Source organism: Triturus cristatus, chromosome 12 (assembly GCF_964204655.1).
Source record: "Triturus cristatus chromosome 12, aTriCri1.1, whole genome shotgun sequence".
NCBI lineage: Eukaryota > Metazoa > Chordata > Amphibia > Caudata > Salamandridae > Triturus > Triturus cristatus.
In genome coordinates, this window is record NC_140595.1 from 79,525,646 (window position 1) to 79,547,146 (window position 21,501).

Consider the following 21,501-nt stretch of genomic DNA (forward strand, 5'->3'; position numbering starts at 1 on the left):
TCCGCTCCCACCACCAGGCAGAGCTGGTAACCACAAGAGGAGGATGGAAGAAAGTAAATAAGAGGGCAAACAGGAACATCACATTGTTAAGTGCTTTTAATAAGAGAAGAGATGTCAGCAAGTTCCATCAGACAATAGTGGTCTGTGGCAGGGAGGGGCACAGAACTAGCACAGGCTAAGCCAAACCGGTTTTTGAGAGAATCCTATTATTTTTAAACTGTACAGGGCTCAGAAAAGCTTTTATTTCATGAATGCCATTCACAAGGACGAAAAAGAGGCAAGAAGTGCATTCAGTAATATGATCCAGTTAGTCTGGAAAGAAAATAGCACAGTGAGAACAGTAGAATATGAAGGACTTGAAACGGGTTCTCAGGAGGAGTCTTAAAAGGCCCGGGAATGTGGGAAGGAGCAAGAAAGTGCAGCCGAGCACTTACCCTCGAAGAGAATTGCTATCAAGTCAGACCAAGAGAGAATTTAAACGGATTTACTTTGTTCATATGAATATAATCTGCACCTGTATACCGTGAAAGAGTACTGCTTAAATGTGGTGCTTTAAATGGAGAAGTGTGTACGAGCTGGACATAATACACATGGTGGATACTGCGCGTTAGGCACAAGCGTGCATATGTCTAAGGAGGTCAACCTTAATTAATTTACAGCACTAATCCAAAAACTGAACCCAAGCATGACCAGGAAAGTCAAACAGTTATATATACACACTTGATAAAGGTGAAGCTCAGCACTAGTTTTTCAAAAAAAGGTATGGAAATTAACGCTGAGGCTGATCAAACAGACCTGGCTAGGCCATCCTTAGAAAGCGAATAGTGATATAGTCATGAATAGTACTGAAAAACACATACATTTACATAAAAAGGAAAAACAATTATCAAGAATCAAAGTGATTTCCATTGCCACCTCATTGCCTCAATGCAGGAGATTAACAAATTTAGGCTAGTCCGGTACAGACCACGGTCCAATCACCGTGGAGTACTCCGGGCGCCAGCTTACACCGCTGAAGCAAACTCCAGTGGTTGTCTGCTGCCACCTCACCTTCTGGACAGCACAACACCTTCTGGGCTACCTGTCCTTCACCACCTCCAAGACAGCCTCACTTTCAACACCTCCTGAAAGCCCTTCACTAGCAACTCTAATTTTACCCATTGGCACAACTTTGTGTCAGGGTGATCTGCACCAAAAAAAATACTTGAATGTCCAGTTTGCCCCTCATGTACAGGGTCCCTGCGGTATTCAAAAAGATGAAACCCACTGCTTGCCTAGAGGCTACCTCCATTTGCTTCACTGACTCACCATGCCTGATGTCCCTCCTACCCCTTTAAATAGCTTCATCCCTGCTTGGATAACTCCAACATGATCTAAGGCTAGGATGGCCCAGAGCCGTTCAGCAGTGACAGGCTCTGAAAATCACCCCTGCAGAGTCTGATTAAGAGCTGCTCAGGTCGTTCCTTTCCTTGCACTTGAGATAAGAACCAATGATGCATTTCTCAGTACCTTCTGTTTTATAAACCGCACATCTTTAGTAGGTCCTAAAACTGTGGAATAGTCCCACCCTCACATCATTCCAGGCCTTTGGCTTAATAACTTCTAGAACTGCCTCCCCTGAATAACTGCTGCCTTTCTGCCAGGGTTATCAGTCTCACCCACCCCGCTTCCCTCTGCAGTCCTGAACAGCCCACTGCCATACCTTCTAAAACTCACTGAAAATCAACAGAAATCCCATTAACATCTCCAAAATAAATCACACTCCTTCAAGATGCCACAACTGATTTGTCCTAAATGTCAAACCATTAACACCACCTCTTCCCAGTCCCATTCAAGTGAACAGATTATATTCAAATGGATGCCAAATAAAATATCTCGGGCCAACACATCTGCAGTCTCGTCTGATGGAACCAATGGTAGTTAGAGCTACTGAGAAGCATACCTTATGCCTGGGACGTTAAAACCTCTTAATTCAATCTACTATGCAGATCTTACATTGCAGTCTCTCTTACACTTGGAAATACACAAATTTGATTGTAAGAGTCTGAAAGACATGTATATGCACAGCCCATCACAGTCCACAAGCTACTAGTTACTTGCATACAAATATCAAGATCCTCCCAAATTTTGTATTCTAGTCTCTCCTCATGAAAGATCCCAGGTGGCAGCTCTCAAGTGCTGTACTGCAGAATCCAACAATGGGGGTATTTCATCCATGTTTAGGCTATGTATTCAACTCTTGCACGGTTTACTGACCTTGTCAAATCTACGTGGTCCTAAAACACCACCTTTCTTTTTCACAAAATGGCATGTGGTGAGCTTGATTAAACTACCATCCATCCACTATAGTGATAGAGGTTGCCTTGGATGTTGCGTTCTCGCCTAATGAGATCCAACTTTGAAACTTGGCTCTCCTCACATTCCCACACATCCAGCAAAACCTCAAGCTGGAGTGGTTTACCTAAGGTCCACCTCAGTAGATGGAATCCTCAGCCAGGTTCACCTCCTCCAGCCCCGCCTAGTAGAACACTTAATAATACTACATAATACACACAATTTAACTCCGTGCTGATAACGTTTGTATGTACAAAACATAGGACAATAAACAACGGGGACAAAGAAGAAAAAAAAATGCCAGCCAAGGAGAGAGAGTAAACAGAAGGAGGCCAGAGACCCCAAACTCAAATACAACTGGTAGTGAGAACAGAAATGCAGGATTAATCCCATCATCCAATACCATCAGCCGCCTGACCTAGCCTCAGACAGATTGCAAATACTCCTTTGCTTGTACTTCGCTTCTTTACATCTGAATATGCTCCTTGTATAGCACTTTTAGCTTAGCTGGATTTAGCAAAAAAAATCTAGCGCCCCTTTGGCCTGAAATGGTGCAATAAGCTGCCGTAACTGCCAGCACCTCTACAGTTTGATGGCACAAATCTGGCCTAACAAAAAAACACTACCCCTTTCCCTGCCCTCTTTCTATCAGGGTGCGCCAGCTCAGATACCGCTTTGCAGGCCACAAAGATATTAAATGATATTAATAACACTCTTGGTCTGGGAGCTTCTTGTCCTGGTCTTGCTCGAAGAGAGAACGGGAATCGGTGAGCTCTTTAGATTTCTCTCCGCCAGTCCCACTGTGTCAATTCCGGAAAAGCTTCTGAGAATAGTTTGATAACATTTGCGAGGGTCCTGGCCTTACGCACCCTCTGGAATTTGCAAGACCAAGGTTGTTCCTTCGGAGCAGATTTTCCAATCGGTCAATTTCCATTGTGTGTCATCCTTAAGTGACAGCAAGGCTTCCGTTGCCGCCTTCTGAACTGCCAATTCATCCTCCAGGCACAAAATCCAGGCTTCCGCTTCGTCAAACCTTTTGGTCAACGATTTTGCGATGCGTTGGACAGAATACTGCAGTTTATGACAAGCACTCTGAGTCCGCTGACTCTCGCGTTTCTTCCCTGTGGGTCATAATAGTTTGGTATATCAAGCTAGTGAGATCGCCTCAGATCTGTTGGCAGCCTTCTCTTTGTTGGGCTCTGGTATGCCCTCACTGCCAGCACGATACCTGATGAAAAGGAGTAATCCCATTGCATAGCATCGCTGCCATCTACCTGCATAGCCCCTGCTCTCAAGTCCTACCTCTTACGGACCGCCCGTGAGCTGGCTTCTGGAGTATCCCCGCCCAGGTCATTGGGGTGCCTACTGCTAATATCACGGTCATGCGAATCTCCCCTAGCCTGAAGCTTCAGAATGGACTCCAGCTTGTCACTGGAAGAGTCCGAATGATCCGACAGGGAATAAAAATTATCCCTAGAGTCTCTTTCGTTGTAGTCTGGGAGCCTCCCTTTCTCCTAGCGCCGGAGATCTCCAGTTTTGTAGTGGCCACTACCTCGAATTCACCCTTAGCTCTGGCAGGGCAAGGTGTACTCTGTGTCATGGAATCTTGGAGTTTATCCCCTTCTACTCCTTCCTTAATCAGGTCTGCACCCTCCAAAGCTTGAATCAAAGTGCCGGCATCAGCCACATTAGTTTTTTCAACAGCAGGATCCCCCTCTATAGAGCCATGTACCACCGCAAGGTCAGGGGTCCTGTCTTTCTCTGCCATCTGTTGATTGCTTACAGTCTGAGAGGTGTAAGCAAAAGTTCTGTGCCTTTTTCTTCTCTTTTCCCCACAGAGAACAAAGGAGGAATAGTGCGCTTACCGATCCTCTCTTAATGTGCAGTCCCGCTTTTTGCCCATAGCATCTCCAGCGGTACCATTCTTAGATACTTTGGTCGATGTAGCTGCGGTGACAGAGCTCTTGACCGGTCTGGCTCCGGCTCCAGCCCCAGCCCCCACGGTGTCAGTAAGGGGCGAGACCCCCCTCTCCCAGCCTTGGGAGGCATTGTCTAGTCAGCTCAACCCTTTGCCCTCACGTCAACCGTCGTGGAAGCAGCACACCACTAGCGCCGATTCCACTGGGCTCTCCAGCGCAGCCCAGCAAGTTGCTGAAGCCCCAGTTCTAAGCGTACCGGACGGGCCATCCTTTTGAATTCCGATAGGTTATCATATGCGCGCACCCCTTGTCAGTGTTTTTTTTTTTTTCTTTTTTTTTTTTTAATTTCTTCCCTGTCTGATCCATCCTTTGTGCCAGTGGGGAGCCCAGGAGAACCAGCTCACTCGTCCGACCCGGCGACGCAATCTTGCCTTCCATAGTACCTTAGTAACATTATCAGCACGGAGTTAAATTGTGTGTATTATGTAGGCGCGGGTGCTTGATGTTTGAACACAGAGTGGTGTGCAGGTGGGGGGGGAGAAGCAACCGGGTGGGTGGAGCTAGTCATCGCAGGGATCATTGGTCCTAAAGCCTTACTACAGGGGAAGGGGGTGTTCCTGGTATTGGAGGGGGGCAGGGGGGGGGGGAGGGGAGAGACTGGGTGGGGTCAGTTTGGGGAGGGGGGTCGGCTGTGGGTGAGGGGGGTAAAAAAGGAAAAGCAATCTACAGCATTTTAAAAGAGTCAATGATGAAAGAGCAAGAATTACATAAAATTATCGATCATGGGAACGCATTCACATCTAATTGGGAGATAAAATGGCTAAATTAGGATCACGTATTTGCTCTCTGAATGTCTGAGGGCTAAATAATAAAAGACAGAGTAGCTGCAGAACTGCGGGTGAATCATCCTGACCTAGTGCATTTGTAGGAAAAGCACATACCCTATGGAAAGCAGAAAAGCAACAGAACTAGGCTATGCTGTTTTGGCATGTTCACAACAATCTATAACGACTCGGGGGTTGCAATACTAGCTAAACGAGAAATCCAGCAATCAGGACAAATCAAAGTGGATAAACAAGGTAGTTGGGCCATTTTGGAATGTACAAAAACAACAGTTGATGGACAGAATGCAGAACAATGTCATACATTCACCCCAGTACAGAGATCTGGGCCTAAATCCATCGTTTTTTTGCTCACCATGCCTTTCCAGTTTGAACCCAGCCATATGCAAATCAGTCTTGACCCTGTGCCTCATGGGAACAGTCCAGCCCGAACTGTCAAGCCAGGTTCTCCCTGGACTGGAAACAAGCATCCTAGGACCGGTTTCGGGGTTTCACCCCTCTTCAGCCAGGATAGCTTGATTCCAGTGGCATGGAGAGCACGGGGCCCACATCTGGGCATACCCTTCCCACTAGGGGTGACAAATACAAAAATAGTTGGACAGAATGCAGAACAATGTCATACATTCACCCTAGTACAGAGATCTGGGCCTAAATCCCATGAGGCATAGGGTCAAGACTGATTTGCATATGGCCAGGTCTAAACTGGGGTGGCATGGTGAGCAAAAGAATGATGCATTTAACCCAGATCTTTTGACTGGGGGAGAATGTTTTGATTTATTCTGCATTCCGTCCATCAATTGTGTGTCTTTTATTTTGATATGTACTGCAGGGGAATTAAGTTTATGGTATGCAAGATTCATGGCTCCAACTTTGATGAGATCTCAGTCCTTAAGGAGTTAAATGTGGAATTGGCCTTATGGCCTACCCCACTTATTTTATGCGGGGACTTTAATATACATCTGGATGGTAGGGAATTACAACCGGGCATACCAAGGTAGGAAGCCCAAGGTTTTTAAGGCATTACATCATCTGTTGACAGATCATGGTTTGATCGACGTATGTGCAACACTGCAGGAGTCGGTCCCGAGATATACGTTCTACTCCCACCCGCATAGAAAATTGAGACTTGATTACTTTTTTGTATTACCAGCATTACTTACAGGAGCCAAGATTCAAGTCTTTCCTAGGATCACCTCCAACCATGGGCCAGTAGTGATGGATATTACTGCTCTAGGGAGTCATATGGTTCTCAAAGTTTTTACATTCGACAGGAAGCTCCTACTAGACACTATGTTCATCTACCATATGAAAGGTTGGATTAAGGATTTTTTGGAGAACAACCGTAATTCTACCTCATGTGGGTTTGTTTGGGATGCCCTAAAAGTCGGTTTTAGGGGGGGAAATTTTGAGTTATGTATAGTACAAACAGAGGCAAGCAAAGCTAGCAGTTCAGGAATTAGATCTCAATCTCAAAGTAGCTGAAGAAAAGTTAGTCCAGGGGATCTTGGTGCATTTTGATATCAAACAATTACAATCCAATGTTGCTAAATGTAAAGCCAAGGTTAACTCACAGTGGAGCAGGGATAATGCTATTCAATACCAGCTATATAGGGAAGACTGCTATGAATATGGTGAAGCCATGGGGCGCTGTCTAGCGCAAAGACTCCGTTCAAAAGAAGCCTCTCAAAGAATCGATGGTATGAAAAACTCACAGGGTATTTTGGTACATAATCCCCAGGAGATTATAAGAATCTTTCACAGTTTCTATGAAGAGCTATACTCAGAAGAGAAGGTTGGCGAAAGGGCTACAGAATCTAGTATATGAGCGGTTGGGGCTGAAGGAAGTTGGGCTTTTAGATAGATTAATCACTGTAGAGGAATTAGAAGAGGCCATAGATAGTATGACTAATGGCAAGGCGGCTGGACCGGATAGGCTACCCTTGGGGGTCTAGAAGACCTTCTTTCAGGACCTAAAGCTGGATATGCTAGCTGCATTTCAAGCATCACAAAGTGGGTCAGCTCCGGGATCAGGCAAATATAGTTGTATTTAGGAAGAAACAAAACCACCAGATCTCCCGGGGTCTTATCGACCAATATCTCTAATCAATTGTGACTGGGAAAATAGATGCCAAAATTCTAGCAAATCGGCTGGCCAAAGTTATTGCTTCATTGGTTTCTCAAAGACAACATGGATTCATAACTAATAGGGGGACCGTTAATCATATCAATAGGGTTGTGACTCTACTAGACATAGCAAAGGTTAATTGTAATGATTTTGTGCTGATTCTTTTAGACGCCGAAAAGGCCTTTGATCGTGTCGCGTGGGATTTTTTTTAAGGAAGAGTTCTACAGCAGATGGGGTTTCGCCCCGGGTTCAATAAAGTTATTCAGGTTTTATATCGATCTCCTATGGCCAAGATATGTACAATGGGGCTTGAATCAAATCCAGTGTGTATCTGACATAGCGGTCGTAACACCTGACCCTGTCGCAGCTAAGCCAGAAATTGAACATCTAGCATATACGTTTGGCTCAGTCTCAGGTTATAAACTGAATGCTGCCAAAACCCAGATTTTCTAAACAAAAACAGCGGTCAACGATCCCAGAATAGTTAGAGTAACATTTGGGAATCAAGATCAGGGCGTGTCCAAAGGAATTGGTTGAGGTAAATTGGGGAGAGGATTTGGGCTAGGGCGGCCGACCTCTAATCTGGGGAACTGGGTTCGAGTCTCGGAAATGACGCTGATCATCCTGCGATTCTGGGCAAATCACGTAATCTCCCCGTGCCTAACAAAAATGAATGGGACCTCATGTAATGCAACTGGTGCTATGTAAAGCGCTCGGATACCAGATTCGGGTCAAGTTTGCGCTATATAAAACTCTGTAAAAAAAAATTTTTTTTAAATTGGGGGGCCATGAGGACTAATGTGAGGCAACTGTTGGAGAGGTGGGAATGCCTCCATCTTTCACTGGTTGGAAGATGTAACATTCTCAAAATGAATATATTATTCAAGGTTATGTACAATTTTAAGACAGTCCTATTGGAACTGTCTTGCAAGCAACTACAACAATTGCAGTCAATGTGTGCTAGATTCTTATGGGAAACCGCGCAGAGCAATGCGTTTTAGGACTCTTCCCTCGGGAGAAAGGAGGGTGGTCAGTCCCAGATTTTACATTCTATTATCACGCCTGCATATTACAGAACATGAGAATACTTTTAACAGGAGAAGTGGGCAATACGGTGGAGGCCCCATCTATATACTGGGGACTGAATTTAAGAACTGTTTGTTTAAAAATCTGGAGGGCAGCTATTACAAAATAACTAGTTTTAAGATCATGGTCACAGTCTTCAAGGTATGGAAAGTAGTACGGAAAAGCCTCCAGATTAAAGGGGTACCGTACTGTAACCCCACCTCGGCAACAACAATATTGCCTGCGATCTTTTGGAATCAGATGGTTGATAACAGACTAAAAGGCATTACGCAAGTGGGGGATTTTTACGATGAAGAGGGTCTGTGCTCCTCCTTTTCAATATTGGAGGATGTTTCATTTGCCTAAGAATCAATTTAAGTTCTTACAAAATTCACGAGTTTCTGGGCAAACTGCAAACCACATAAATTAGTGGAAGCTATTAGGCGCCATGGTAAGATAGGGACACTGTATAACCTGCTGTTAGAGGCTAGGAGGGACAATCTTGATAGGCACGACCTCAAATGGGAAAATCGGTTGGGAGAGCAGGGGGTGTCTGTGGCACAATTGATCGACACAGCAGGCAAAATTTTTAATTTTGGCCAATTTAAAAGCATAACACTATAAGACAGTATTCAATTTGTACCATACCCCTGCAAAGATATTGAAGTGGGGTGGAGTTAATGACGGGTAATGCTTTCGCTGTGGAGCAGATACTGTGTGAAAAATTGATACATCTTGTTGGACATATTGAAAGGTTTTTGTCAGAAATAACGAGGGCTGGGATAAAGATTGTTACCTCTATGATGCTCTTAGGAATTGGGGAAGACCTACCGCAAGGTCTATCTGTGTATAAATTTAGTTAATTTCTATAGCCACGGCGGTGGCTCGATTGTGTGTGTATATCATCTATGTGGTTACAGCAAGATGTTTAATCTATAGTGCAGCCTCTATTCTGTCAAAGGGGTTAGAAGGCGTAAACTTTGTAAATATATTTGGGGCCCATGATTGACCATATGAAAGATTGAAACTATTTTAAAAGAATTATGAATTGTTTCTTTTCCTTTATTTATTCCATAACATGATGTGATGCACAAGTTACTACTTGTGTAACGATATATCAGTAAGAGACAGTTAGTGATAGATTCCTTACGTTAGAATAATCCCCAGGCGTCGGACTGGATCCGGAAAGTTTTCTGCTTAGCAGTACCCCAGTGCGCCAGTAGGTGGCGTCGTGCGGTTCCGCGTCCGTCAGGTGCGTCGTACGTGCCGGAATGACGCAATGACGTCACGGAGACTACTTAGGCACCACCCATGCGCGCGGACGTCAGTTCTCTACACGGCTTTCCGTGCCAAAACGCAGAGCCATGCAAGACACTGACCATAGGTGCATAAAACTAGGGCCATAAAGGGATGACCATAACCCTAGTAATCAGTTCGCAGAACGGGGAAGATAGGTGGGGCAGTAAGGAATTTATCATTAACTAATGTCTCTTACAGATATATCGTTACACAAGTAGTAACTTGTGCATCTGAAAGAGACGTTAGTGACATATTCCTTACCTTAGAATAGATTCCCTAGCAATACCAACCCCGGTCTGCGAACGAGATTACACCAAAAAGTCACAGAGCACAGAATGGCCAAAGATGCAGTCTCTCAGGATCGGACTGTCAAGACAGTAATGCTTGGTAAACGTGTGCAGCGAAGCCCACGTAGCTGCCTGGCAAATGTCCTGCAAGGGAACACCGCGTCCCAAGGCAGTAGTGGCTGCAGTTGCCCTGGTCGAATGGGCACACAGCCCCACAGGAGGCTCCTTCTTGGCCAAGGAGTAACATGGTTTGATGCACAAAACAACCCACCAGGAAATGGTTAGTTTGTGCACAGCCCGACCTTTCTTAGCGCCCACGTACCCAACAAAGACTTTATCATCCACACGGAACTGTTGTGTACATTGCAGATAGAAAGCAAGCGCACGTTTTGGGTCCAGACGGTGGAGCCGCTCCTCTTCCCTGGAATAATGCGGAGGCGGAAAGAAGGTGGGCAAAGTGATGGTCTGCCCGATGTGAAAGGGCGTAACAACCTTTGGCAAGAAAGAAGGACGGGTCCTTAAAACCACCTTGTCCAGATGAACAGAAAGGAAAGCAGGTTTGGAAGAAAGAGCCTGGAGCTCACTCACTCTTCTGGCAGAGGTGATAGCAACCAGGAAAGCAGTCTTGAGAGTAAGAAGACGCAAAGGACAGTTATGAAGAGGCTCAAAGGGAGCACACATCAGAAAAGTCAAGACAAGATTCAAGTACCACTGAGGCATAATGAAAGGCACGGGAGGAAACGTGTGTGTAATGCCTTTGAGGAAACGGCAGAAAGAGAACCTTTGATGGTGCCCAGAGCCGACCCCTTCTGGGCCAAAGACAGAAGAAACTGAAGAACCTCAGAAAGAGGAGCAGAAAGGGGGTCTACAGCTTTCACTGTGCACCATGCCACAAATCTATTCCATCGGCAGACGTATACCGTTTTAGTGGAGGGACGCCTGGCTGCCAGAATAACATCACAGACTTCGGAAGGAAGATCAAAAGGAGTCAACTGTCGCCGCTCAATCTCCATGCATGGAGGTGGAGACTGGACAGGCTCGGGTGGAGGACCGTCCCCTGCTGCTGCGACAGAAGATCCTCCCGAAGAGGCGGACGGATCGGGGGAAAATCGATGATCATACTGAGAAGCTCGGGATACCATACTCTTCGAGCCCAGTACGGAGCCACAAAAATGACTTGGGCCGGTCGCGCCTGATCTTCAGCACTCTGAGCAGAAGTGGTATAAGCGGAAAGGCGTACAACAGACCGCAATTCCACTTGTGACGAAAAGTGTCTGAGCGAATGCCGCCTTGGAAATTCCAACGCACAGAACTGATGACATTGCGCGTTCTCTTTGGTGGCGAATAGATCTAACCAAGGCACTCCCCACTGCTGAAAGACCTTGCCCCACGTCAGAGTGCAGACGCCATTCGTGATCCATCATGCACCGGCAGCTGAGTTTGTCCGCCCTGGCATTCAGAGAACCTGCCAGGTGTTGAACCACCAAGGTAATGCCGTGATATTTCAGCCATGTCCAGATGCGCAGAGCCTCCTGACATAGGGTCCAGGACCCCAGCCCGCCCTGTTTGTTGCAATACCACATGGCGGTGGTGTTGTCCGTGAACACCTGCTCTACACTTCCCCGGACTGGAGGGAAGGAATGCCTTCAGTGCAAGCCAGATCGCCTGCAGCTCCAGGAGGTTGATATGGAGCGGGGACTCTGCCGGAGAACAGAGGCCTTTGATCTCCACCTCTCCCATGTGGCCAGCCCATCCCAGGAGGGACACATCCGTCACCACTGTGTGCTCTGGTTGGGGAAGGGAGAGGGATCTGCCACTGACCCAATCGCGGTCCGTGAGCCACCACTGCAACTGTCCTTCGGTAACGATGCATCTGGTAGAGAAGATTCTAGCAGCAGATTCCTTCACGTAGAATTATCCCCAGGCATGAGACTGGATCCCGGAAACTCTTGCCACAGCATCCCTGTGCACCGGGGACAGGGTGACATCACGCAACTCCGCCCAGACGTCGTTCCGCGCACGTGACGTCAGCGAGGTCACATATGACCGGCCCCGGCGTGCCTACATCAGTTTTCTTCTGAGAACTTTTCCGCACCACAACGTGGAACCACCAGATAAACTGTGGAAGCATGGGTACAGTGTGCAAAGGGAAGATAAATTGTAAAGAAACAGTGACTAACACCACCACCAGAGTAGTACCAACACCGCAGAACCCAAGGGCAGGGAAAGAAGAAAAAGCGGAAACCTCCACAGTAACCCTGCCAGAACAGAACCTCCCATCCCTGTGCCCTGGAGACAAAGAACATGCGTAAAAGTCATGGCACACGTAGTAAACCCACCACCCCCCATCCTGAGCAAGGAATGGGACCAGTCCCAAGACAGACAGGGACAAAAAACCTAGAGGGCAACCACCCACAAGGGCAAGACCAGGCCAGATGACCCTTAATCAGAGGATATCAATGGAAGGAAAGGAGGGAGGACGGGGATAGAAAGCAATCCCCCCCCCCCCCAAACCTGGAGTAGCCAGAGCAGCAGGGCACCGAAGCACCGGAACTCCATCCTCCAAAGGACCAAAGGAGGAATGAACCGCCCCCAGACGGAGCCACCCGTCAAGAACTAGGAAGGCACTCACAGGAGAGACAGCCCCCCACCGGGAGGCGAGTACCAAAGACCAACCCAAGGGTCCTCGTGGAATAGGGGAGGAAGGGCGGGCCATGAAGGAATCTGCAGCTAGAATCGTCTACCAGCTACATCATTACCGAAGGTAAGTAACTCGCAAATCTGAAAGACTACTAGCCGCAGATTCCTTCACGTAGAATAGATACCCTAGCCATACCCCCCTGGGAAGGAGGGTATGCGAAAGGACCCCACCAACCAATGCAGAACAGAGGGCCCCACAGGGGACCAGATCTGTGGACCAGGTAGAACCTAGCCCTTGCTAGGCCAAGGGAACCTCCACAAGCAGAACCCCACCGACCCCAAGGGGATGTAGGAGGGAAAGAAGGCTGAAGAGGCTCGTACACTCACAGCAGAGGAACCAAGGGCAAGGACGGAGAGGCCGAAGCACCTCACTCCCCCACAAGGCAACATAGCTTCTGCTCAATGTCAAGACAGGAAAAGCGGAAGAAGAAGCCTAGAGGGCCCAAGGAAACGAGGGAAAAGAAGGCATACCCACTCCAGCTGGAGAGCAGCCTGCCAGCCAGAACAGCTCCAGCAGTCAAAGCCGCCAGAAGCAAGAAGAACAGCCAGAGGCCCCAGGAAGGCACAGTAGGAGACGCCTGGGAAGGGAGAACACAGGATCATTCCAGACCTCAGGACAGGAACAGGGAGAGGAGGAGATGCCCGGGCACACCACTACGTGGACTGAAATAAAAATAAATTAAAAAAAGGACCTGTATTGTGAAATAGTCTAGTTACAGACCCCTTTGATGACTGGCACAAAGACTCATTAGCCGGGAAGGCTCAATTAACCCGGACATTTAAGGATAGGTCCAACCACACCTTTAGGAGCGATATCTCCGGACACAAAGGTTTTGATGATTCACAAAAATCAGGACAAATGATACTGGCTTGGTGAATGACAACTCAAAGACCTAGAATGAAGAAGAGAGGCCTTAGAGCCCTTCTACGGCTGAAGAAAGCCGACAGGGTTACCATAGGATATTATAAAGGTCAGGGACTGGGCAAGCTCAAGTAAGATGTTGCAAGGAACCATCCCAGTCAGTTGAGGACACCTTGAAGAGATTGTTAGCTGCCTGAGTGGTCATATGGGATGCAAGGATCACCTGGCTTCTGTGGACTGTACTCACTTAAGGCAACCCTCAAAAAGACCCTGTCTTCTGAATTTGTGCAGACATTTCTTCAAGCCAGGGGCACGGACCGCTCCTTGATGGGCATTTGGACAACTGGTCAGTGTCTTTGGTAGGAATAGCTTGACAGTTCAAAGAATAGTACACAGCCCTTAGATAGGCCAGCAACCAGCAAAGGTTCAGCCAAAGGCCAATGTCTGTTCTCTAACACTTGTGTGAAGATACCCCTTCAAGTTCAGACTTACACATTACCAGCTTGAAGGACAATATAGAATGCTTCCTTTGGGTGAAAGGGGCAGAAGGCTGGAACCAGCTAACCGAGCAAATAATGTAGTGCATCATTTAAAAGCCTGTTTTACCAAATACAGTGGCAGAAAGCTTCGGGTTTTCACAGACACCCTTGCAGGGGTCATTGAAGGCAGCCTCAGACCTTTTAAGGAATTACTGCGTCCTCTTAGACAGCCCTTTACACTGTAACAATTTGAAGATAACTCCCACAGAGTAACACTGGCACTTACAAACAAAATAAAGGTGACATCCACCATTTTGCTAATTTTACACTGGTGTATGCTCAAACTATTTGAGTTAACTGTATATTGATTACATGGCTCGAAACACAACCAGCGAAGGCAGACATTCCTCTCCGTTTGAGCTTTGCCCCGTTGCCTAACCTTCTCATGCATTTGTCCTACAAATTTACAGTTCAGGTCAGTGTAAAAATAAAAAGAAAGGTTTCACTGCATAAAATCCAGAACCTGTGGCTTTGTAATGCCTACCAAGGTTTTAGTTCAGCAGGTTTCACTAGTTATTTCTGATTCATAGACATGGAAGCTGGAATTCCAGGCTTAGTAACAAGCACCATTTCTAGCTTAGAGACCAAGTCTAGCCGTCTTTTTAAACACTCAGGTCTGCATTGGTAAGTGCTAAGATTTAACAGACCGTAAAGTTATAAAACTGCACAAGATAACTACACGACGTACAATGTGAACGGCTACCAGTTAGCATGTAGTATCGCTGCCATGTTAGCTCGTAGGCAGGGTGCAAAGTGCTCTGCCAAACATCACGTGAGCAAAGTCTCAAGGTTAAGAATGAAGCCTTCAGGCATCCATTATTTCAGCTACTGATGCAGAAGCACAAACAACCTCAGACAGGCACCTACTTTTCACAGCAGAACTGTGCTGGCTGTGGTTAAACAGTGCCTCTAAAATTATGCACATTTTCATGGGTGCAGAGAGTTGCTAAGGCAGTTCCTGTCTCATGATCCAACTCAAACCTATTGTTCATTGCCTCCCTGCCACTAGTCTGCTGCCCACCCTTCTACCTCACTCCAACCCCTCCTCCATAACTAACTGGCCTACACCCTCCCTCACACCAGGTCACTGCCTCACACCTTACGACCTGCACTCATTTACCATCTTCTCTCAGACATAACACCACCTCTCAACTTATAACACTTCCTTTAGTTCTGAACTTTCCCCTCCAGCCTTCAATCTTGCTCTCTTCAGCCTCCTTCTTGCTCTCAGCCTCGGACATGCTTACATTCGATTCTAACCTAAACCACCTTGAGCACTCCGGCACCCACCCCTTACCTCCTCACCACCTCTAAGCTTCCAGCATCGCTACTCTCTTCCCAACACATCCACGCCACAACGTCTCAAACTTACTTCTTCCACTTGTATTCTCTTCTCATTCTCCAACAACTCTCTGCTGCTCCCTAAACCAATCTGCACTAACCAATCGTGTAACCGCATGCTGCTTCATACCCCAACCCTTCTGATCATTTTATATTACCTCACCCAGGATTCTCTAACATCCAGACATGTCAACCTTTTGTTACTCCCTAGCCACATCCTCAACATTTTACTGCACCATCATCTACGACACCCACAATTTGCACTATGACCAGCACTCACTTAATATGCATTGCTATCTTTCAGGCTCCTAAACAACCTTCTAACCCTCTACCTGCTGCGCTAAAACACACTAGAGATGGATATATATATATATATGCACATTTATTGTTCTTTGGTAGACCCTTTCTTTGAAACTAGGAGAAAAACATGTTCCCTTGAACATCCCATCCAGCACAAGGAAAGGCCAAAATACTAGGCCCTCAATATGCACTAGGCCACATCTTACTCACAGGACCAATCCCTCCCAATCATCTTTTGGAACTGCTCCTTTGCTAATCAGGTACCATCCTGACAGGATGTGCAACACTCAGAAGTATGGGCTAACTATGCAACACCTAGGAGAACAGTGCCAGATACAACTGAGCAACTACGATACAGAAAACATCTATTTTACCTAAAATAAATGCATCTAAGACCAGACGATGGTGGATCGTATGATGCCCTGTCATATGATTTACGACTCCTACAGCTCTAGAGAAAAACTAACCGCATACCACGGCTAGTAATACAATTCAAATTCTTATGCCCTGCCTCTACTATAGTGTGCACTTTAAAGCTTGTACTATACTCTTTCCTAACTACACCATACGCCACTGACAAACTTCGTGAAACCACTCCACAGACAGCAGTGAGATACATTTATTTTCACACTTTCCTGCTCAACCCCTGCATACACGCAGTCATATGTACACAGTGACCCGGTCAGAACATGCTCGGCCATAAACTAAGACACCAAAACACTTAACACATGAACACAATGCACTCACATAACTACTGTCTAACATATCAATGAATTAATAGGCACCCTAGAACTCCTTTTACCTTCATATTTATAGACACTGCTACTAATGCACAACAGAACCACTTTGTTCCTCAACCACATCACACGCAAAACATTTAGCCACCAACACTGCCATACACAGAACTCCCATAGAACAGAGTGCTATGCATTCCTAAAAGGACTTCTGTGCTGCATATGGGGTATGAAGTGCTGTATAAAATGCAACTGCGGGACAACTCTGTACACCAAGTTTAGGAAAATAATCAGGTTTAAGCAGTGGTAAAAGTTCCACAGTCCGATGCAACAATTAGAGAGGTACAGAGGCAAAAAGTACAGTGTGCCACTCAAGCACCTAAAGCCACATTCTATACAATGAAAATTCCTAAATTAAAGTGCAGGGAACGTGTTCAAGTCAGGAGTGAATGAAAGTAGTAAATTATGAGAACCTAAGTGTTCCAACGGGCCAGAGCCTATGTTGTCAGAAATGTGGGCAGGCGTGTCGGGGAAAGTGGAGTTGAAATCTGGGACACAGCACACTATTAGAGCCTGTCAATGTTTCAGGCTTCACATGGTACTTTGTGTTTTAAGATTATCGATGACCTCGCCATGGAGCAAATAATCTTGCACCCTAAAACGCAACTTTAAGACCAATTCATCCGGAGTGCATTTGGATACAGTGGAGTTGCTTGGGGGGGTGGTGGTGGTGGTGGTGGGGGGGGGGGGGGGGGGGGGTCAGAGGTGACGAAGCTGTGTATGTAGACTACCACCATCCCCACCCCTGAGAACAAGTTGTCACCACCCCCACTCTTACCTGGACCGGGTGGAAAACTTACAGTCCACCCCGGGTGGCAGTAGGTCTAGCTACGCCACTGTTTGGATACAGTTTTTGAACTGCCGCCTTTTTAGGTCTCACCTAGGCAGCGCTTGCGCCATATCTTCCAGTCATGCTGTATTCGGGATATGGGAATGAAGCTCCGCCCACTTTCTGCCCATCTTTTTAATTGGCTCCTGTCCATCCTTTGTAAATGGTGGCATTTCATTGGTCAATAGGCTTATTAGTCCCTCCTTAGTACCACTTTTTCTCCTCTTGTAACCTCCCATAAGGACACCCCCTATTACAGGTGTTGTTACTCGAAACAATTTAATTACAGCCTCAGAGCACTATTTTCTTAAATGGCTTTCTCCTGCTTGCTGTTGCTGGCAGGACACGCTCTCCTGCTTCAGCAACTTGGTATCTCACCCCATTGTGACTTCTCTCAGTGTACTGCTCAGTAACAGTGCCTGGGTTAAAATATTTTATATTTTGTTTTTGCAGCAGGCACACAGCGTTTCATCTTTAACATGGCGGCTGCGCTTTGGTTTGCTTATGCGCGGCTCGCGCAAATGAAGTTTTCTAAAAAAAACAAAAAAAAAAAAAAAGGATCATTTTTGCTAGCGTGCCATGCCGCACTTTCATAGTAGTGGCCACGTCTTCCTTTTGTGCATCCTTGCTTGATATTTAAAATGGCGGCCGCACTTTTTTCTTCTGCATGGCTCGCCAAAAACAATTTTCCCACACCACCATTAAGCACATGGTCCCTCTCCATACGCTGAGTGCGTTATGGGCGGAATTATGGAGGCATGGAGACCTTCTGCTACTGGTGACCCCCAGCACTCCAGGTCCCTCAAGCCAGTCTTCTACACCGACCTGGTAGTGAGCAGTCAGCAGAACTGGAGGAAGAAGGAAAAGGTAAATTGTGGTGGGGAGCGGGCATAAGATGTCACGGGACACTTGCGGGTTAATGGCGGAAGCAGACACTGGGCTCCTGCAGTAAGATTCGGTTGAAGTCTCTTGGGTTTTGTGTCTGCTTCTGTGAAGCTGCCTATTCGTTCTCTTCTGGAGACATCTCTGGCTGACTGGATCACACAATTGCGTATGCAGTTACCATGATACTACACTCAGTAGTAAACTTTGTGCAACTTTTAATGCTCATGTGCCCATCCTGCTACAGAATGTAAAAATCAGCTAGCAATTTTAATGTATCTTTTAAAAATTAAAAGGAACAAAAACGTCTAAAAACCCTTCATGTTTTGGTCACCCCATCTTTGGTATTCAGAACAGTGTTCATATCATCTGAGTGTAAGGCAGGCTAAGAGTTATTACAGATTCACAGGGCGGCACCTTTCCTCACCCCTGTGAGTTTGAAGCTGGCTTCTCACAAAGAGTGAGTGGGGAGACTACAATAGGTCTGTATGCATGCACCAAACAAAAAGGTCAAAAGACCTCAAGCACCCACCTCATGTTCTGTACGTACATTTCTAAGAAACATTTTTTTACTATTTTTTAATGTATCCGGAATCCTGTATCGCATTTTTGTTCCAGTGTTTTGTTTTAGACTTAATTGCATTTTCCTTCATGTAGGTGTATTTAACATACTCGCGCTTTCATGTTTCCCAAGTTACAGAGTGGCTGCTCTGCTTCCTCTTGCGCAACCTTTGTGGTGCTGCCCCATGTACATTCGCCTTAACACCCATTTTAGGTTGCTGCTCCTTGCTTCGTCATGCAACATATGCGGTGCCTTAGATTTTTTTTATACCTACAGACCTGCGAGTAAAAAAAACATTGTCATTTACAACGCCAATAGCTCTAACTTTCACAAATGCAAGACCTATTGCATTGCAAATGCTTGTATTTTTAATGTATTACAATAAAATATACTCCTTTCAGAACATCGCTGGATGCGGCTATGTAAAGGGTGACTGTAGCTGAGAACTCATGATATGACGCAATGAAGATCGGTATTCACAAAACTTCAACTTTAGAGAACAGCTGGCCCTATAGGGAAGCATCAGGACCACAAGAAATCAGAGGGTTGTGCTTACAAAATATTTATGGACCTCACCGTTCTAAGCACCAAGGCTTAAGGACTTTCCATACTCACCACAAACTTTTCTGCATTCTGCTCCACATGTTTGTAGGTGGGTATGGAGATGGGCACTGCTTGCTTCTCAGAGTAGTCATAGAACGACTGCCCTGAGGAATCGTCACTGGGATCGAGGTTGTCTGCCTCATGGGGTGGAACGGATAACACTGTTAGAACGAGCTCCTTCTCACCGGCACGGATCAGGTCTACCACTTGCTTATGAGTCGCACCTTCCACATTCACACCGTTTCTGCAACAGAAAAATACAAAGTTTGCTTCACTGAATGAATCAAAACAAAGAATTTTCAAAACAAGTAGCTTCAAATATACGAAGTGAATTATTTGCGATCAGCACACCTCTACGCCACTAAAATCTCAGTTATAAGACAATGTTATCATCTGGTACATCTCTTGTTTGGTTAACGCCTAAAAACCATATCAAGAGATGACTCCCACTCTTCCTAATCATGAAGATTTGATTCCCCAGACAATTATACAAGGCCATGTTAGTTGCACACCGCAATACATAACTGCAAACAATCTATACAGTGCATTTTCCAGCCAATCCATGGCGGGTCTCAGAATCTCATGTTATTTAATGTAAAGTAAAAATTATGGCGTCAACCACTGACTAGGACAGATTGACACAGGAGGACAGAACGGCACAGGAGAACCGAGCCCGAAATCCGCAACTTTCCTCACTTCAGTCATTTTGTATTTTTAACACTTTAATAAATGTGTTGCATTTCAAAAGCAAGTGGGTTCTTCAGGCCAGTTGGTTCAGTCAATTGAATGCTTGAGAGTCCAATGTGTCACACTCCCTGCCACACATTGTGAAGGAGGAAAAAAATGCTGCAATTCATAGTTTGGATCGACAAACAATAAATATTTTTTTAAGCCGGCTATAGGATCGGTCTGCAAAGCTTATGTATCCTTAGGTCACTGCACTGACGACTGTTACACCCCAAAAGCTTAAAGTTTACTACATGCAATTACGAAGGACACTTTGCTAGTAATGTCAGGAGTCTCATTGTGCACTTACACACTGGTTTAAATTGAGGTGGCGTGAGTCAAGTGGGCAGTGTTGGTGGTCTATGTCAGTGGGCTGGGCCTGATGGAAGTAACATATGAAAGAGGCCAGAAAAGCAGGTTTACTTTTATCCTGAAAAGAGACAGATTATCCTTTTTCCTAACTGTGCAGTTGGAGGAATAATTTCAATGTGAATAGAGGAGATGTAGCGGATACATGATCATACCATCGAACAAAGCACTTCACTCTCCTGAACCACCACCACTCGTGGTAACTGGTCTCCATGCTGCTCTTAGACCCTCTAGGCTTCCCAGTAACAGTTTCATCTAGCAAGATCTCAGGAAACAGGTCAATAAATTCAGCAATAGTGTTTGGATAGCTCTCAATGATATATTCATCAGCTAGAAAACACAGTTGACTGGACCATGTAGGTGCCATATACGCATAGTATCATGTAGGAGTAGACAGCAATTTAGAACTGTGCTGGGAGTGAAAGCATGACGGAAAAGCAAATGGCCAACAAGGTACTGCCATTCAAACTCAAAATGAATTCATCAGCACAAAGCCTGAGCATTTTTAAGTCTGGTTTGACAGCAGAGCTGTAGCAGACCTTGAGTGGTCAACAGAAAATCAGTATTCAGACACAGAGAGGCGTAGACCCCACCCAAACGTTTATTAACTACAGTATTTGATTAGGCAGACGTGTGCTTCAGTCGGAGGGAAAAAGTTCTTGCATTACACTTTATTCCTTGTTGGAAAGCTTACAGGGGCGGCTCCTCCACTAAGGCGGAGAAGCATCGCCCCACTGCCTGAAAGCAATGCAAAAAATAAAAAAATATAAACAAGATGTTATCATTCTATTTTTCTGTGCTGGGGCAGTTTTGTGGGGCGGGCCTAGGCTGCGCATAGGGAAGGAGTGGTGGCACCCTCCTTCGCATGTTCTCCACCCAGACCGCATTACAGCCTGGGTGGAGAACATGCCCAGGTTTCCATTCCCAATCCGAGCGCCAAACCACGGCGCTCAGACCAGTCACAATGCTGCATTGCAACATTGTGATTGACTTAGGGGGATCCTATCCTGCTCAAACAGAAGCCAGGAAGAGGACGGAAGACAAGCCGCGTACGACAGGTAAGGTTTTTTTTCTCCCCACCCTCTGATTTGCGGGAGCAGCCGCAACTGAAAGCTTATGGTCA

At 46.0% G+C, this 21,501-nt stretch overlaps 1 protein-coding gene across 3 annotated transcripts in view; it reads right to left on the reverse strand.

Moving 5' to 3' along the window:
- SNX27 (sorting nexin 27) overlaps positions 1–21,501 on the reverse strand; it is a 169,357-nt gene that overhangs the window by 77,447 nt on the left and 70,409 nt on the right. For all 3 annotated transcript variants that reach the window (XM_085638951.1, XM_085638952.1, XM_085638953.1), the window contains exon 2: positions 19,296–19,527. In XM_085638951.1, coding sequence (XP_085495077.1) covers positions 19,296–19,527 — 232 coding nt within the window. The remainder of the gene's footprint in view (positions 1–19,295; positions 19,528–21,501) is intronic.